A 17730-nucleotide genomic window follows, 5' to 3' on the forward strand; every position below is an offset into this window, starting at 1 on the left:
GAAAAATAAAATAAAAATAAAAATAGGATAAGTCAGTCTCTTAAGATATCTCCAGGGCACAAGTCACATAATTTGTTCTAGTTTACAGCTTTCAAACTAAAATAATAACAAACAGGATTGTGCATAGTAAAGGTAAAGGGACCCCTGACCATTAGGTCTAGTCGCAGATGACTCTGGGGCTGCAGCGCTCATCTCGCTTTATTGGGCAAGGGAGCCGGCTTACAGCTTCCGGGTCATGTGGCCAGCATGACTAAGCCACTTCTGGCGAACCAGAGCAGTGCACGGAAACGCCGTTTACCTTCCCGCCAGAGTGGTACCTGCACTTTGACAAGTGGTACTTGCACTTTGACGAGCTTTCGAACTGCTAGATTGGCAGGAGCTGGGACCGAGCAATGGGAGCTCACCCCGTTGCAGGGATTCGAACCACCGACCTTCTGATCGGCAAGTCCTAGGCTCTGTGGTTTAACCCACAGCGCCTCTCCATTAAATATATACCAACTGCACCAATGTAATTCTATGCCGGAGCTGGTATGCAGGAGCTGGTATACATATATTTTATGTGAATTGGGCTACTTTGCATGCATTTGGTTAGTTTGCACAATTTATTCTGCTTCTGCTATTCAAGGGGAGGGCTAAAGAGCTCACAGAACAGTATCCCCCCCCCCCAACCGCAGAACATTCTATTGAAGCCCACTTCTGATAACCATTTTCAAGCTTATCTTTGAACAGAGTTGAGGTAGAAACTTGCTCAACGAAGGGAAATTCTCAAGATTGATGAATTCTGCCTCCAATGTCATTTACTGTATCATCAGAAAACTGCAGAATACACATAGCACTGAGTAGTAATAAATGTTTGAAATAGAAGCACAAAGAACACAATATGCTTTTCAAATCTCCCCTCATCTGTTCATGGGCATAATCAGAATAAGCATATTAATTTCCATGCCAATGGTGAGGGCAGAGTTTGGAAAAGCACAGTGACCAAAAGCAGCCTCTTTTCTTGATTGGATGCAGCTTGAGACTCATCTGCGTTCCAATCGCGTTATTTATATATATATATGATCATGCTGCCATAAAAAGCAAACTCAAGAATGATACCAAATGTTGCCGCACATGTGTTGATTTGCTATGTTACATTTGGGTTGTTAGTTATGCTAATGGAACAGTTTCACATATTGCATTTTGATGTATTTGCTTTTAATGATCATGCGGATATCGCTTTCTGCAATTTCCTAGTTACACTCTTTGTGCAATGTTCTGCTGTCACCACCAGGCCCAGCATGGAAATGAGATTAAGAAGGAGAAAAAGAGTCAGAGGAAAGTCACAGCTTCAACATATACTCATGCACTGCCGGGCATATGCTCCAAATGCCCAAGTTTAAAGCAGTATTGAAATTGTACTAACAAAATTTCTTTCTTTCTTTCTCTTTCTTTCTTTCTTTGAACTAAGGTTGACAGGTCTAACTTACACAACATTAAAAAAAATAATTAAACAAGCATGATGGCTAAATGGAATGTTTCTTCAGAGAGGCAGACTAGGGTTCTAGTTCAGTGACAGAACACCTGCTTTGCATGCAGAAGGTTCCAAGTTAATTGTCAGCATCATGTCTGGTGTTGACCTATAAAGCCTTAAATGGCTCAGGATCACTTGCATGTTAAGCACAGTACATTGTGGAAGCAAGGCATGAAAGTGAGAAATGGAAGTGAGCACAGAAAGAAGAAACACCATGGTACACTTGCATTGACACGACCAGATGTCTTCATCTGTCTCATATTTCTTGATCAATGACCAGCATGCTGGCTGGGGCTAGGATCATGGAGTTCAACCACACAGGGGATCAAGCTTTTGGGAAGGCTGGTTTAATCATGACCCCCACTCCCTTTTAATTATCGTGCTTGTAATTGACAACATTCTCACTCAAAATGGGTGCAAGGAAATGCAGTAATGGCTACTGAAGCTCCATTTCAACAGGGACTAACTAAGGACATACTTTCAAGGCATAAATTTAACTGTTGAAGCCTGTGCTACAGAAATGGGGGAGGCCTTATTGGACCTAATAACCAGTATACCTGAAGGAGCGTCTCCACCCCCATCGTTCAGCCCAGACACTGAGGTCCAGTGCCAAGGGCCTTCTGGTGGTTCCCTCGCTGCAAGAAGCCAAGTTACAGGGAACCAGGCAGAGGGCCTTCTCGGTAGTGGTGCCCGCCCTGTGGAATGCCCTCCCACCAGATGTCCAAGCGAAAAACAACTACTAGACTTTTAGAAGACATCTGAAGGCAGCCCTGTTTAGGGAAGCTTTTAATGTTTAAAAGACTATTGTATTTTAATATTCTGTTGGAAGCCGCCCAGAGTGACTGGGGAAACCCAGCCAGATGGGTGGGGTATAAATAATAAATTTTATTATTATTATTATTCAACCACTCTGACTTTTTCACTGATGCAGAAATATAAGAGTGTGCTATTTCCAAATAACAAGCAGCACAGCGACTGCACAAGAATTACACAAAATGCCTGGAGCCCAGATACATATATGAGAAAACACCATGCCCTGCTAATGTTTAGATCTACAGAAACCATTTAAAGCATCTTTTGCTGACAGTGACTCCAGAATAATTTCCTTGGGGACAGACATACTTGGAAGCAGCCTTACTCTATATTTATGACTTACTTGAGCTTGCTGGCCCACTTTGAAAGGATGGATGGTTTCTTGATAGAAAAGCTGGTGATAATCCTGCAGGTCAAACCAAAAATACGTGCTGTTCTTCCACAGCTACAGATGGAGGGGGGAAATAGAAGTTATTGCTTCCCAATTTTTGTGAAGTTTTCCAAAAAAGAAAAGAAGTAGTTTACATTTCCAGGGTTAGTTGATTGCACAGCTCCTTGGGGTTCACCATAAATCACACTTAATTGAAAAGAGCTTGAGTCATGTGTTCCACGCTGGCAGAAGAAGAGCTCACGTAAAAGCGCTGCCACTGTGATACATGTATTTCCAATACGTGCTCTATCTTTTATTGTATCCTCTTGCAAATAATTGGCTATTAAAATTATTAGTGTGGTAGTTAACATTCGAAGATTAACCCACATTTGAATGGAATTAAGCCATCGGTTCATAATGCACATCTGAAACTTACACTGTGCTGGGACAGCATTTTTCTGCAATTGCTGAGATCATGAAATGTTTTTATCCTGACCATCTTACATTTTTTAATTATGCGCCTTTCATCCGCCCCTCACTAAAACTTGGTGCTGTTGCACAGAGCCAAGTATTTCCATAGGGACAAAGCACTTAATGAACTCCATTACCTCAGAGGCTCTTGTCATTTTGAAACAAAATCAAGGGAATTTTTTCTGAAATGTTACAACAGGCATCAGTGCCCCAAGTTTTGACACTTAGGTTTGAAGATTTTGGCCAGCCGAAGCCAAGACAAATGTAAATTTTGACTATGAAGTCTGCACTGTATGTGAAATGATAGAGAATTTTTTAGTAAGTCTGCTAGTTTGCTGGATTATGTTTTTAATTTATTTCCCTTTCTAAAAATTTGATTTATAACCTTTTCTGATTAATGAACAAGCAACCATAACATATTATCATCTTAAGAATTACACATCATTAAAGTATATATAAAAGTCAATATTACATAGTTCATACGTGGCACCCGGGGGCGGTTCTGATTCTTAATTATTATATATGTTCTGAAGAATTAAAAGTTAACACTACTCTCTGAATTGTGTCTGTTAACTGGATAATAAATCCAAATGACTACAATGAAGAGTACTTCCAAATAAGCCTGTTCAGGGTCTATAGGTAAGTCCCACTGATATCAGTGGAGTCTAGGGCTTGATTACGTTTAATGTTAAAGGCATCACCTGGTAATATTGTATGAGGTATTTCTACTTAATAGTAAACACAGGGGCTGCTTTGAATTGGAATCACAACATCCAGACAGAAGTTTAACGTTTATCTTCCCCACCACAATGCAGACAAAAATCACTCCTTGGGGTAGCAATTAGCAACATGAAAGAAAGCTTCCATTGGTGCCAATGGGAGCGTCTTCCTGTTGCTATTTGTAGAATGTGGAATTTTCTTTCCCCAGGTAAATTGGAGGTAAAAGTCCAACCTCCCATCCATGTGTACTGTGTTTCCAATTCAAAACAGACTCTGGCCTTCCTATTAAACACACACACACACACACACACACACACAGAGAGAGAGAGAGAGAGAGAGAGAGAGAGAGAGAGAGAGAGAGAGAGAGCGCTATAGACAATGCATTTTATGTCCCCTGTTGTTAGGCCCTAATTCTCAGGTGTGCGTTAAGATTCTAATTTTAGAATGAAATTTTAAAACACACCTACTTGGAAGTAGGGATGAAGGAGAAATTCAATTCAGCTTTCATGCAAAGAAAAAAAAAACCCTATTTGCTCTTTTTGAAACAATATGTGAGCTGAAACAAAGATATCCTTCTGAATTTACAATCTGAATTTTGCAACGCTGTTCTCCGGTCAAGAAATGCGTACAAAATGCTTATGCTAGGGGAAAGCATGAAGAAGAATGCATATATTTATGAAAATGGTCTACAAAAAATTGTTTTGTAAAAATGAGTAAATTGCATATAAAAAGGTGTATAATACAATTTTCATGAATGGTTTAAAAAAACAAAACCCAAACTGAAGTGGAAACATGGAGAATTGAAGTTAAGTTTGGAAAAATATGAAACCGAGAAAAAACAACATTGATAGATTTGCCGGCCCCTACTTTAAAATAAGATCCCAGAAATCAATGGGGCACACTTCCAAGTAAGCAAGTTCAGGATAGAACTTCTCAGATGGCAATTCTCTTGTCTTTACTCACATTCAGTCTGCCCTAAACAGAATATCCTACATAGGGTTTGGAGAACTGGAGTGGGTGGGATACTTCAAATGCTTGATTCTCTCCCCTGTCCTCCACGGATACATCCTGCTTTTAAAATCCTCCAATGTGGTTGATCCCTGACATCTCCGGTAGCAAGTGACAGGAAAGACCTCTGCCTGAGACCTTGGAGAGCCACTGATAGTCAGTGTAGACCAGACTTCCCCAACACAATGCCTTCCAGATGAGTTCCAGACTACAACTCCTGTCATCCATGACCATTGGCCATGCTGGCTGGGTCTGATGGGAGTCACAGTGCAAAGCATCTGGAAGGCACAGGATTGGGGAAGGCTTGTGTAGACAATACCAACCTAGATGGAGCAAAATAAGGCAGCTATATTTGTCCATATTTTTAAGCAGGGACTTTTTAGAAATACCTTCTCTAGCATCTTCCTTTAAAGGTAAAGGGACCCCTGACCATTAGGTCCAGTCGTGGCTGACTCTGGGGTTGCGGCTCTCATCTCGCTTTATTGGCGGAGGGAGCTGGCATACAGCTTCCGGGTCATGTGGCTAGCATGACTAAGCCGCTTCTGGCAAACTAGAGCAGCGCACGGAAACACTGTTTCCTTTCCTGCCAGAGCGGTACCTATTTATCTACTTGCACTTTGACGTGCTTTCGACTGCTAGGTTGGCAGGAGCAGGGACCGAGCAACGGGAGCTCACCCCATTGCGGGGATTCAAACCGCTGACCTTCTGATCAGCAAGTCCTAGGCTCTGTGGTTTAACCCACAGTGCCACTAAGCCGCATCTTCCTTTACCAAAAGGAAGCTTTTTCCCGATCCTCAGCCCAATCTAGCATCACCTTATTTAAAGGGAGATTATAAATATTTAGGCATGATAAGATAGCTAATGTGTCTCTGGGCCTCTGAGGTTCAAAACCATCCTTAGCTGCTCAGTTCAATGAGTTGCCTTGGGCAAGCCAGCGTTTTCTAGCCTAGCCATCTTCACTGGGCTGGAGAGAGGCCAAAATGCTTCTGCATATTCCTAAGAAGAAGGTGCAAAGTGCCCATCGTAAGAATAAAATACCTTGATTAAAAAAAAATCCTTATACCTTATTTTCTGACTTCTCACAGAATTCAGTAAAGATGTAGCCTGATCTGCTCTCCACGTTAAGGGACTGAAGCATTCTTTCCATTACAGAACTTCCCAGTTCTGAAACGGCTGCGGTCGTTGTGCCCTAGGATCACAGAAAGCACAGTTCAGCAAGGCATGAAAGCCTCATTCTGTCTCAGATTTAAACAGCGGCAGCCAAATAAGCCAGCTGAATGGTCTCACCTGTTTTCTAATCTCAAGTTTCTTGAATGTGGTACTTTTATCTCTATAGTGACACATTGCAACACTTGCCTCTCTCATGTGTCCCCTTCTTCAGTTCTTGCCGTACTATCAAATTTTAGGAAAGAATAGTTTAATCCTCCCCTGTGTGCCTTAGAAGCACTGTGGAACATGGTGGCATTTCATAAATATATACTAAAAATGAAATGGATGTTGCAGACTTAAACATTTGCGTGTTTTTACTGCTTTGTGATAGGACTGACAGGGTCCTTAGTGGTGGAGAGCCAGTGTGGTGTAGTGGTTAAGAGCAATAGACTCGTAATCTGGGGAACCGGGTTCACGTCTCCGCTCCTCCACATGCAGCTGCTGGGTGACCTTGGGCTAGTCACACTTCTCTGAAGTCTCTCAGCCCCACTCACCTCACAGAGTGTTTGTTGTGGGGGAGGAAGGGAAAGGAGATTGTTAGCTGCTTTGAGACTCCCTAGGGTAGTGCTAAAGCGGGATGTCAAATCCAAACTCTTAGGGGCACCTAGAATCTGGGAAATCTTGGGTGAGATTTGGTTAAAAGGACATAGCATCACATCAACTGTCTTCCCTCCTGTGGGATTCTCAATATGCATTTAGAAGGGAAATTAACTGAGTATGCATCTGGGAGCTTGTAGGGGGGGGGGGTTGACAGGAGGGAAAAGGAAGAGAAAGTGGCTTGTTGGGAAGGGTTAAATATTCCTAAAGCTCCCCAACAGCTTCCTAAGCCAAAACAACAACTTTCTGAGACTGCTTTTCATTATTTCTTTTCTTTTCTTTTTTAAAAAACTGTTGGGGCTTTGTTTTCTGCAGTTTGCCCCTTAAGCAAGCTTGGCACTGGTTTACATTTGTAGTGCCTAAACATCAAGGTTTTGGCCTGAAACAGAAATGGCCAAGAGGACAATTCTGGCCCCTGTAGGAACTTCATGTGACTGCTGGTAGCTCTGCCAGTTTTTAATCGAGGCATGGTAAAAAGGTTTGCCTCAGGTTCACTTCTAAGGAAAACAAAACAGAACAAAATAAAAAGGAGGTTTTGAAATTGTGGAAATAAGATATTTCACAGTTTGATGCCATCTCTCCCTCTCTCCTTTTTATTTTGCATGTAACATAAATAATATGCAAGTGTACTCATTTGTGTGGTCAATGCTTTGCCTGGTCACATGTAGTCCATTATAGCGAAGACCTTATAGTGTGACAAATTCATTATGCAGCTTGTCTGATCATGGTAGTTATGGGGTGAGTTTTATGCAGCACAATATACAATTCAGACCTCAGACCACGGTCTGGAGAACAAAGTAGGCTGCTTCTTGCCTTTTGTAGCCAGATTTGATGTTATCAAGAGGGTGGAGACTCAAGAGGTGGCTACCACAGGGTAAGCCCAAACAAGAAGCAATCATACCTCCACTCTGGTATGGAGGGCAGTATCATAGACACTTGGTCACCAAACCATTTTCAGCAGATCCAGGAATTCCAAATGCTACTCACAGGGATCATTTCCACGTAGGTGTATTTTCTATCCAGCTTTGGCATCAGATAATCTGTTTTGTCAGGAATTGTTGTCATATGAGCAGCTGTTGCTGGCCTGGACCCATGAAGAAGAAATAGGTTCAAAAGATGTTTGAGGATCATTGGAGACTATGTCATGTGTTACAAAGGAGATAAAATAAGTGAGTTCACGGTTAGGGTTATTGAGTTCTATTCCTAGAGACAATGTCCTTACCTTTAAATGTTCCAAGTAAAGAGAAGATGCAGACAGTGCACCTCCAAACTTATTCCTCCTCCAGCTCTTGCCCTACATCCCAGGTGTGGGGAGCCTTTGACCCTCCAGATATTGCTGAACTACAGCTCCCACCAGCCCCAGCAAATATGGCCAATGGAAAATAGCCAGGGATGATGGGAGTTGTAGTCCAGTTATATTGGAAGGAACAGAAGTTCCCCACACTTGCCTAACCCTTTCCCAACACTTGTTGGGGGGCATAATTAGAGCCCTGCCGGCAACAGCAGGTTGAAGTAAAGTAGAGGAGGACAGGCAGTGGGGCTGGTGAAGGAAGAGAATGAGAGCCACCAAAATGGGGTCCTTTCTCGGTGCCTCTGAACATTAAAAGACACATTCACCATTTCCAGGCAAGGGTCTTCGACAGGTGCTTATGACAAAATATTAAACGAAGATGCTGTCAGTGGAAGAATAAGCAGGCAATGAATGAAACTAAAATGTGGTAGAACATGTTATGAATGAAAAGAATAAACGCTTTTTGCATATAGGCAACTCCCTGTTTGCGCAGCTGTTGCATTCTGGGTCACTGCATGCGTCGGCGGTCATGCGTAAGTCCGTTCCGCCCCCGCCCAGTTCTGCCCCATAATAGGGCTGAAGATGACACGCATGCCAGCGGTCACACATCAATTAGACACATTCAAAATGGTGCATGCAAAATACTTTATATGTGGAGATCTAAGTGCTTACCGCTTCTTGTCAACATCCATTGAACTCAAGAGGAGGGCAGGAGCTTCCTGAATAGCACTTTGGCTCCGGGGCAGGACTGCCGATAACAGTCTGGAAGGCATCTGCTGATCTACCGTAGCTCCTTTTGGTGGTGGTGATGATCCCGTTTCTCCTCTCTAGAGAGAAAGAACTTCTCAGAATTAACTTGTCCTGTTCCATCTACTGCATGTCTGTTTTCAATAGATACAGTCTAGATATAGTAAAAAAATTAAAATCTTTTGTAATAACCAAAAATTCTTTGTACTAAAGGTAACTACAGCATCAGACCGAAACCATGAACTGCTTTTTCAATTCAGGACAATTTTGAAGATCAGTTTGGTCGTTCTGTAGCAGGGACAGCTCTTGAAAAGACACGTTTAAGTACACATACCCAACTCACATGGCTTATGAATGCCATATATCTACTTGATAAAACCATCCAAACAATGTAATGGTTCCAGGGCCAGCTTTGTAGGCCAAGAGAGCTGCATTTGATCCACTAGCTGAGACAAATTTCCCATTAGCTGCATTTCCCACCAGCATGTTACGAGTTACAGCACCGTCTTTCTTGACCAGGCCTCCACTATCACAGTTCTTGCAGATCAACATATATAATGGGGTTCTGCCCTCTTCACCACCTGGTACAGGCATCATATATTATGGATGAAAGCCCAAGAGTGACAGTAGCAGTACCTGGGGCTGTGCTATTTTTGGCATGCAAGATTTAGCTCTCAGTGGCAAGAGTGATACCATCTGTGGGAACGGATCCACATCCATACGTGGCTTCTGTTGCCGAGAATGCCAGATTTTCAGTTTGGTGCTGGCAGCCTGTGTGGCTCCTGTATGGATAACACAAAACCGGGGACCCCTGGAGAGGATATAAAGAAACAAGTAGTTACATGGACACTGTAAGTGGGCTCAGGTGAACAAAGAGAAACAATACTGCCTTTTGTTTCTCTTTGTGTCAGAGAGAGCCCTTGACCCATTCCTCTTCTTGCCCCCAACTGGCAGTGGTAGCAGAAAAAAGGGAAGAATGACAGGAAATATGTCCTGCTGCAAAAACTGAGACATTTTAAAATAGAATAGAAAAGGAGGAAAATCATATAAACATTGACATACCATATATCTACATCTATGTACAGCCCCCTTCCTAACAGTAATAACAACAAGCAAGAATCTTCACTCGCTCGTTAACTTTTAGGCTACCTTTGAGGGCGAAAGTCACAAGGCAGCTTGCATAAAAATGTATGAATAACAAAAATCAGTGCACCATAAGCCACCAATGAAGCAGCAATATATAGCATTACCCCATTAAAAGGAGCATAAAATACTAGTATAATTTCAAGCCAACAGACCATGACATCTTAAGAGAAAGCAGTTTGGTTCTTCCCATGTTCAGCATTTAGCTGCTGATGTAGAAAAACGTTTAGAGGCATAATTTTATCTTTCCTCCCCTCAACTCCCCACAAAGTGTTGAGACAAAACAGGATTTGATTGAATGGCTTTGATTTTCATCCTCTTACCAGTAAAGAAGCAAAGGTTTCACTACGTCAGGTTGAGCACGTCTTAAGTTATACATGTTCCACTGGTCCCCATCAATCAGGTTTAGCTTTATCAAAACTTCAGTGGTAAGGAAATAATCTCCATTGCTCACTAAGTAGGTTTTTTTCATTTTATCAAGCTGTCTTGAATGAAGGAAAACATTCACACAGAATATGCACAAATGCACTGCAGCTAACAACTATATTTTCAGATAAAATTCCACACAGCAGAAGATAGAATAGTTCTCTTCCCCAAAAGAAAATAAAAAATTAGGTGTTTCAAATAGTTCAGTATAGGGCAGTGCTGGGGAACCTGCAACCTTATAGATGTAGTTGGACCCCCAATTCCCATTAGCTACACACAGTCAGCATGACCAATCATGGCTGGAGCTATAGCCCGTCATGACATAGGGACCAATCAAACAAACAAACAAGATGTGTATTAGCTAGGATGTTTACTACTAACTCAAAAATAATTCTTCCACTGATCTTCTTAGGTGCTAACTAAATCCAGTCTTCGTTAATCTGGTGCCCTCCTAAACTGGTTGGACTCCAACTCCCATCAGCTCCAACCAGCACAAGCATGATGGGCAATTGAGTATAGCCCCATCCAGAGGGTACCAGGCTGACGAAGACTGGATAAACTGATTCAACATCCCCAGCCTTTTTTGGAACAGCCGAAAGGCTCAGGTTATAAATATTCAAAACAGGAAATAAGGGAAATACCTTCTCTGTCTTTTAGGATCCCGCAGAACCTTTAGTCTTTCAATGTCCAGCCAAAGCCGCAAGTACCTTTCTCCCAAAGTTCCTTTGATGAACCTCTTGAACCTTTCAAATTCATGCCTGTTGCCAATATCATACGTCTTGTGGCTAAGACACCAGGCAGCCCTGGTTTCAGTGCTATCCTTTTCAGATTTCGTACTAGCGCTTATTTCGCTCCCCTTATCTGGTATATCATCCGCAGGAAGTGGAGCTTTTGGTTCGAGTGGCTCCATGAAAGGTTGAATGTTTGATATCTCAACTATAAACACTCTAGACGTTCTGTCAAAGTCGATAGCAGTCGGGTTGACTATGGGCGGCTGTCCAGTAACCTGTGCTACAGAGCTTCTAAGTATATACTGAGCATAGGCTAATGAAAACTCATCTACTGTTTGAAAATACATGGGTGGTTGGTCAAGTTCCTTGCTCTTTGCTGCTTGGAGGGCATGATCCCAGTCCTGCCCTACGTATGCTCTTAAGACAGTGCTTGAAGGAGTATCAGGAAGAGACACAGAGTGGCCCTCATCTATGCTTCTTCTAGCTACTACCCTCTGAAGAAGTGATGTACCAGATTGGGTGCGCTTCTTCCTCATCCTGGTTTCCGGTTCTGCATTAAAAACAAAAGGCTTTATTGAGAACTTAACTGACTCACCACCACCCCTTTTTTTAATATGCAATTGTTGAATGCTGTATTGCATTCTCAATTGCTTTCAGGTTTTTCTCCCCATTGTATCTGTCTTTTATTTTTCTACTTCTGCATTCATTTGCATTATTTGTATTATTACTTTTACTGTGTTTTGTAAAAAAGAGAGAGAGAAGGTCAGTTTTGCAAAGCCCCCGCCCCAGGTCTTTGTATAACCTAGCACTTGATCATGAATAGAATTGTTATTTCTGGATTTGGGGGCTACCGCAAGCCACTAGAATTTGTGCCACCTCTCACTTACCTGGGATGTTGTTGTTTTCCCCCTCAGCACCTACGTGTGCACAAAAGAGAGTCACAATGCTGAAGTTCCTCAAACCGATTGCCATGAAGTTTCTGGCAATTCCAAACAGCTTGCTTAAGACACTGGTGTGAGGGGCCAATATTGCTTGGAAACTAGTGCTGCAATGCCTTTCTGTTTGCCTGCTTGCTTACCCTCTGCTCCTTCTGTATAAGTTTTTATTTACTATTTTTATTGTATTTATATCCCACAATTTATCCAAAGAACTGAACGCGGCATGCATGGCTCTCCGCCCTTCTCATTTCATCCTTAGAATAACTCTGCAAGAGAAGTCAGGGTGATATACTGCAACAGGCCCAAGGTCATTCATGGCTGGTTTAGGATTTGATCCCTTGTCCCCCAGGTCCTAGTCCAGCGCGCTAACTATTATATCACTCTGGCTTTCTTCTTCATTAAAAAGAAGCCATCTATTACACACACAAAAATGTTTTTGAGTATTCGGTAAGATTCCACCATGGTTAGGGGTCTGATGCTACAAGCCACTTTCCTCTCAAAATTCCTCACACTCAGGGAAGTGGGGAGCATGGCACCTCCTTTTTCTCCATTTCTGCTTTATCCCAGGTCTATATGCAAAGAAGGCTCCTACACGATAAATGCCACTTACCTCCAAGGGCAACAGCATGGAGAATGGTGGATGAAACACTAGGCATCCCTTGTACTCCTCTGAAATCTAAAGCAATGGAAATTAAACATTAAAACAATCACAAGCTGAATCTCAAAACTCTTAGCATCCACCTTGGTATTTCCACTCAGTTATTTGAACTGACAGACATCTAAAACCTGCCCACGGTGAGAACAGGATAAAAGACTAGATTGGCCTTTGACTTGATATATCTTATATTCCTATTATTTTTTGCCAGCCCTTCCTCTTCTTGGAATTCCTGTGAGGTGGAAGTTTTCTATTGTAAGATTATTTAGACAGTAGACTGGTTTTGTTTCTTTTGATGGTACTTTCTGATTCCTCCTCTACCCCCATTTAACAAACCAATTAAATTTGGAACAAGAGGTTTGACTGTATGTTTTGATGTCCCAAAGATAAACTCTTCCATGTGCTAGCTCACTCTTTCCATACTAAGCATTTTGTTAAAGGGGAGGTAGATGACACCAGTGGAAACTGGAAGTGTTTGCTAAGTTCCCCCACCTTGACCTGCCTAGGCTTCAAGATAATTTCAGGTGCTCTCCCCTTCTGAGATGAGTCAGACCACTATAAATGTCAGACAATTCCATTGAGATAAGAAATAGTACCGGAAACTGCATAAGTTCAAGTGTCTGTCTACAAACAGGAAAGGAAATCAGGCAGGCAATACGATTGGTATTTGCTATCACCATTTTCCCCCCAGTCTGCAGTTCACAGTTTTTATTTTTTCACTCTGTCATTATGTTTTCGTTCCCTACCCCCGCTGAAATCGTGTAATAATAAGGTAATGAATTCTGTAATCAAATTTGGCAACAGCAAACAGTGAGCTGAATATCAGACCCTGCAGAATCCAAACTGTAGCAGAACGAAACCAACGCTGCATGCAACAGGTATGGGGTGGAATGGAAAACAATGTCTTTTTACATCCCTACACGCTGCATCTGAGAAGACCAGCCTTTGTACTGGAGGTCTGCTTATGGAACTCCCTCTGCAAGGAATTTCATCTGGCAGCACCAAACAAAGTCATTTTTACAGCACAAGCCTCTACATGTCGACTTGAAAGTGAAGCCCCATTGAGTTCGGTGGGATTTACTCCCAAGTAAATCCCACATAGGATTGCAACCTTATTTTCCCAGGCTGTTTCTGGTTTTTAAGTTCTGCATTTGAACTTCTTTGAACTTCTGCTTTCAATTGACGGGTTTTATTGTGATGCTATCTTATTCTGTTCTATTCTTGAGATTTTTATTGTTTTTATGTTTTGTTTGTAAACTGTCTTGGGAACCGTTTTTTGCTGAGGGCAGTACAGAAGTGTTCCAAATAAATAAATATTGCTTCAGCTGGTTCCACTTCCACTTTTGGGAAGCTGTGTTGTCATTGCTGTTTGTTTTAACTGTTCTGCTGCTGTTAACTAGTGCGTGTTTTTGAACTACGAGTGACGGCCATTTTAGGAGAGTTCAATGGATGCACAACCACTGATACGTGGGTCCTTTTGGACCTGGAAGAGGGAGGATTGGGGGTGGAATGGGGGGGTGGAACAGAACCCCCACGCAAAATGGTTGCCACCTGTATTGGTTTTTATTATGATTGGTTTATACTAGCCCCAGGAGTGGCATTACTGAAGGGCAAAACACATCATTCTGACATCAGGTGAAGTGACAGGTGAGTGGCTTCACCCACCTGTCAAACTTGACCCATGGCGGTGGGGAGATAAGAATCTGGCTCCTTGGCCAGATCCTGTTCCCCACCCAATATAGATCTTAAAAGCTGCAATCCTCTGCACACTTTCTTATAAGCTAGTCCCACTGAAGACAGAGCAACTTAATTCTGAGTAAGCGTGTATAGGGTTGTGCTGCAAATAAAAACAGGCAAACATAAATATGCAAACAGGCATTAATTAACAAATGGTGATCTGCAGGGTTTTGACAGGATCCAATATGCATCCAAGGCGCTATTGACCACAGTAGCCTAAAGTCATTTTGATTTTCAGCCAATGCTAGTCTTCTGTCATGGTTCCAATAAAAGTGTCAGACACTGACAGTGTACATATTTAGCCCTGCTCAAAGAATCCCAAAGGCTCTGGAGGAGTAATAGTGATTACCTAACATCTTATTTTTGTATCAGTTCCCATCCCTGAGTGGCTCACTAACCCATAATCTAAAGCAATTTGTGGGCTGGGGTGTGTGTGGAGAAGACAGGGAAGAAAGAATTAAGAAATAGAATGTTAACACCATGTCTTACAAAGGGGATCAAATATGACTTTAAACCCTTTACCAAAATAAAATATGTTCCATATGGAGCAGCTCAACCATACAGGAGGGACCATAGCTTAATGGTTGATAGGGACGGGGGAGAAATTTGATTCAGCAAGCATTTAAAACCAGATCGTTCAAACTCCCTGTTTCCAAGACAATATGTAAACCATACAGAAATACCCTTCGAAATTGCAAAGCAATTCTCCAACCAAATGACGTTTGCAAAAATGCTCATATTAGGGGGAAGTGTGCACAAAAAATGACGACATTAGTGAAAATAACATACAAAATGCATTATATCAGGAGAAACCGCTTGCAAAAATATGCACAATAGTCAAAAGTGCATAGGAAAATGTAGGAGAAAATTGCATTAAAATGCTGATGAATTTTCATGCGAACTTTCTTTAAAAGAAACCCACAAATGTGGAGGACTGAACTTAATATTGGAAAAATGGAAAATGGAGAAAACAAAAATGGACAGCTCCTTCCATCCCTGGCTGCAACATGCAGAAGATCCCAGATATGCCCCAATCTTCCCAGTTTAAAAAGCAACAAGTAGCAGGAGATGAGAAATGTCTCTTATCTGATACCCAGCAGAGAGCCTGCCAGTCACGGTGGATATCAGTATGGTGCTTCCTATAGTATGACAGCTTCCTATGTAGTCAGGAATGCAGATAGGTGTAGGAAGTAAATTCCAAGGATATACAATTCTTATTGAAACTTTTGGTATTATATGAGCCTCACCATAGAGATGCATGGATAGGATGATGCCCTATATAGATCTTGATCAAAAGTGGTGTCCAATTCACTGCCAGAAACTCAGGATGTGCAGCAGTCTATTTTTTAAGACTATGGTATCTTTTGACTCTCCGCATCCCCCCTCCCAGTTGCTAATGCCTGGGGGATGGGGGAGTTCACCTGAGTGTGGCTGCATGTTTTGCTTAATACTTATCTATGTTGATGACATTACCAAGGATTGAAGAAGATGACTCTGAAGGCCAAGGAGAAAAATGAACGTGGGAAGATGCCACAGGATGAGTAAAAGAATCCGTAGTAATCATGCGCTGACTTAGCTTGGCTAAAGTAAACCAATCCCGTGTCTGGGTGACAGTAGCCTATAAAATAGAACATTCAATGGTTTAAGTTTATTTCAGTGCAAACCATTATAGGTTCAAAAAGAGGAACAGATTTGCAGAATCTTCATTCCTTTGACACTTGTGTGAATAATCAAAGCAGAGGTCTATAAAGCTGAGATGACACATTGTAGAGCCCGATAACACAACACAATACAGTGGTACCTCGGTTTAAGAACAGTCCTGTTTACAAACGATTCGGTTTATGAACTCTGCAAACTCGGAAGTATTGCCCCAGTTTGCGAACTTTACCTTGGTCTAAGAATGGAATCTGAATGGTGGAAGGGCACCAACGGTGGGAGGCCTCATTAGGGGAAGCGCGCCGCGGTTTAAGAATGGTTTCGGTTTAACAACGGACTTCCAGAACGGATTAAGTTCGTAAACCAAGGTAGCACTGTATGTGAATGTTTAAGCAGGTAAAGTTGTGTATATGGTGTATATGCAGTATATGCCATTTAAACCATACAGAAACTGGTCACTGATAGCTACAGCTTGCAATAAACTACACTACTGAGATGTCTATCCGACAAAAATACATAGATCTGCATTGTGATGATAGGGACCTGAATATTTGTACTCATCTTCTTAACTGTAGCCCAGCATGTTGTATATACACCAGTGAAGGGATTTCAATTCTATGTCCTTAAATCTGCATTATAGATGGCACAATTGTATTCTTCCATAGCTCTTGTGCCTTTAACATCATTGCGGCTAGAAAACGTTCATGCTTTTCCAGCATTGCAATGGTGGGAAAACATCTAGTTACATTCCCCTGACAGAGCTGAAATTCCTAGAGTTCCCTAGGAGGAGGGATTGATTGTTAAACTACTCAGAGAACTGTAGCCCAGTGAGGGGAACACCTCTCAGCACCTTTAACAAACTACACTTTTCAGGATTTTTTGGGAGAAATCACAATGGTTTAAAGTCTTTATGATACTGCTTTCAATGTAGAGTGCAGGTGGAACCAAAGAGTCAAAGACTCTAAAATAAGGAACAGAACAATTCACACATACAAATGACAAATAATCAGCAAATAAAACTATTTTTTAAAAAGTGGGGGAATCAAATAGATTACACAATTCTAAAAATAATAAATACAACGTAGTAAGACACAGATCAACCTGTGGTCCAAAGTCTTAGCCAAATTTCATGCAGGTTTCAAGGAGAGATACAGCTGCACACAGAAAAAGAAGGCTATCCTGGACCTGTTTAAGTCACACGGCATCTATTTTACCTGGCCAAGAGAGACATAGAACTTTCTCATAATTAAGTCATTTTCATTCTCTTCAGAGGTTTCTGAGGGTGGTAGGCTTTTGGTGAACCAAGGATAATACGTTTTATCTATAACAACGTTGACGCCAGTTCTGCTCCACTCCACCTGCGATATCAGCTTAGCTAACCTACAGTGAGGTGACAAATATCATACGGTCACTTAGATTATCTAACCGGTTTTAGCAGCAGCAATACTGTTCTCTTAAAGAAACCAAAATGTTGGAAGACACTTTATGAATCTACCGCTGTTATCTTTAATCCTATTCAAAGTTTAAAGCATTTTGAAGGGTACTTTAGGAAATGGCCTTGTCAGGATGCAACCCAGAGAACTCCTTCCCCAATGCTCATTTCAGTCTACTGACTCATTCCTCCTATCTGCTAGGGGAAGCAGGGGATATTGTTTTTCACTATAGCAGACTAAGAAGCGGTGTTAGGTGCAAGAACATGGAGGGT

At 41.8% G+C, this 17730-nt stretch overlaps 1 protein-coding gene across 1 annotated transcript in view; it reads right to left on the bottom strand.

The window, feature by feature from the left end:
• Positions 1-17730, bottom strand: part of RGS22 (regulator of G protein signaling 22) — a 75566-nt gene that overhangs the window by 39509 nt on the left and 18327 nt on the right. Inside the window, exons 6-15 of the mRNA XM_081204351.1 lie at positions 17240-17405; positions 15843-15987; positions 12588-12653; positions 10950-11589; positions 10206-10367; positions 9376-9550; positions 8665-8819; positions 7689-7785; positions 5959-6084; positions 2670-2771 (exon numbers count right to left, since the gene is read on the bottom strand). Of these exons, the coding sequence (XP_081060477.1) occupies positions 2670-2771; positions 5959-6084; positions 7689-7785; positions 8665-8819; positions 9376-9550; positions 10206-10367; positions 10950-11589; positions 12588-12653; positions 15843-15987; positions 17240-17405 (1834 nt within the window). The remainder of the gene's footprint in view (positions 1-2669; positions 2772-5958; positions 6085-7688; positions 7786-8664; positions 8820-9375; positions 9551-10205; positions 10368-10949; positions 11590-12587; positions 12654-15842; positions 15988-17239; positions 17406-17730) is intronic.

Source organism: Podarcis bocagei, assembly GCF_964188305.1.
Source record: "Podarcis bocagei genome assembly, chromosome: 8".
Lineage (NCBI taxonomy): Eukaryota > Metazoa > Chordata > Lepidosauria > Squamata > Lacertidae > Podarcis > Podarcis bocagei.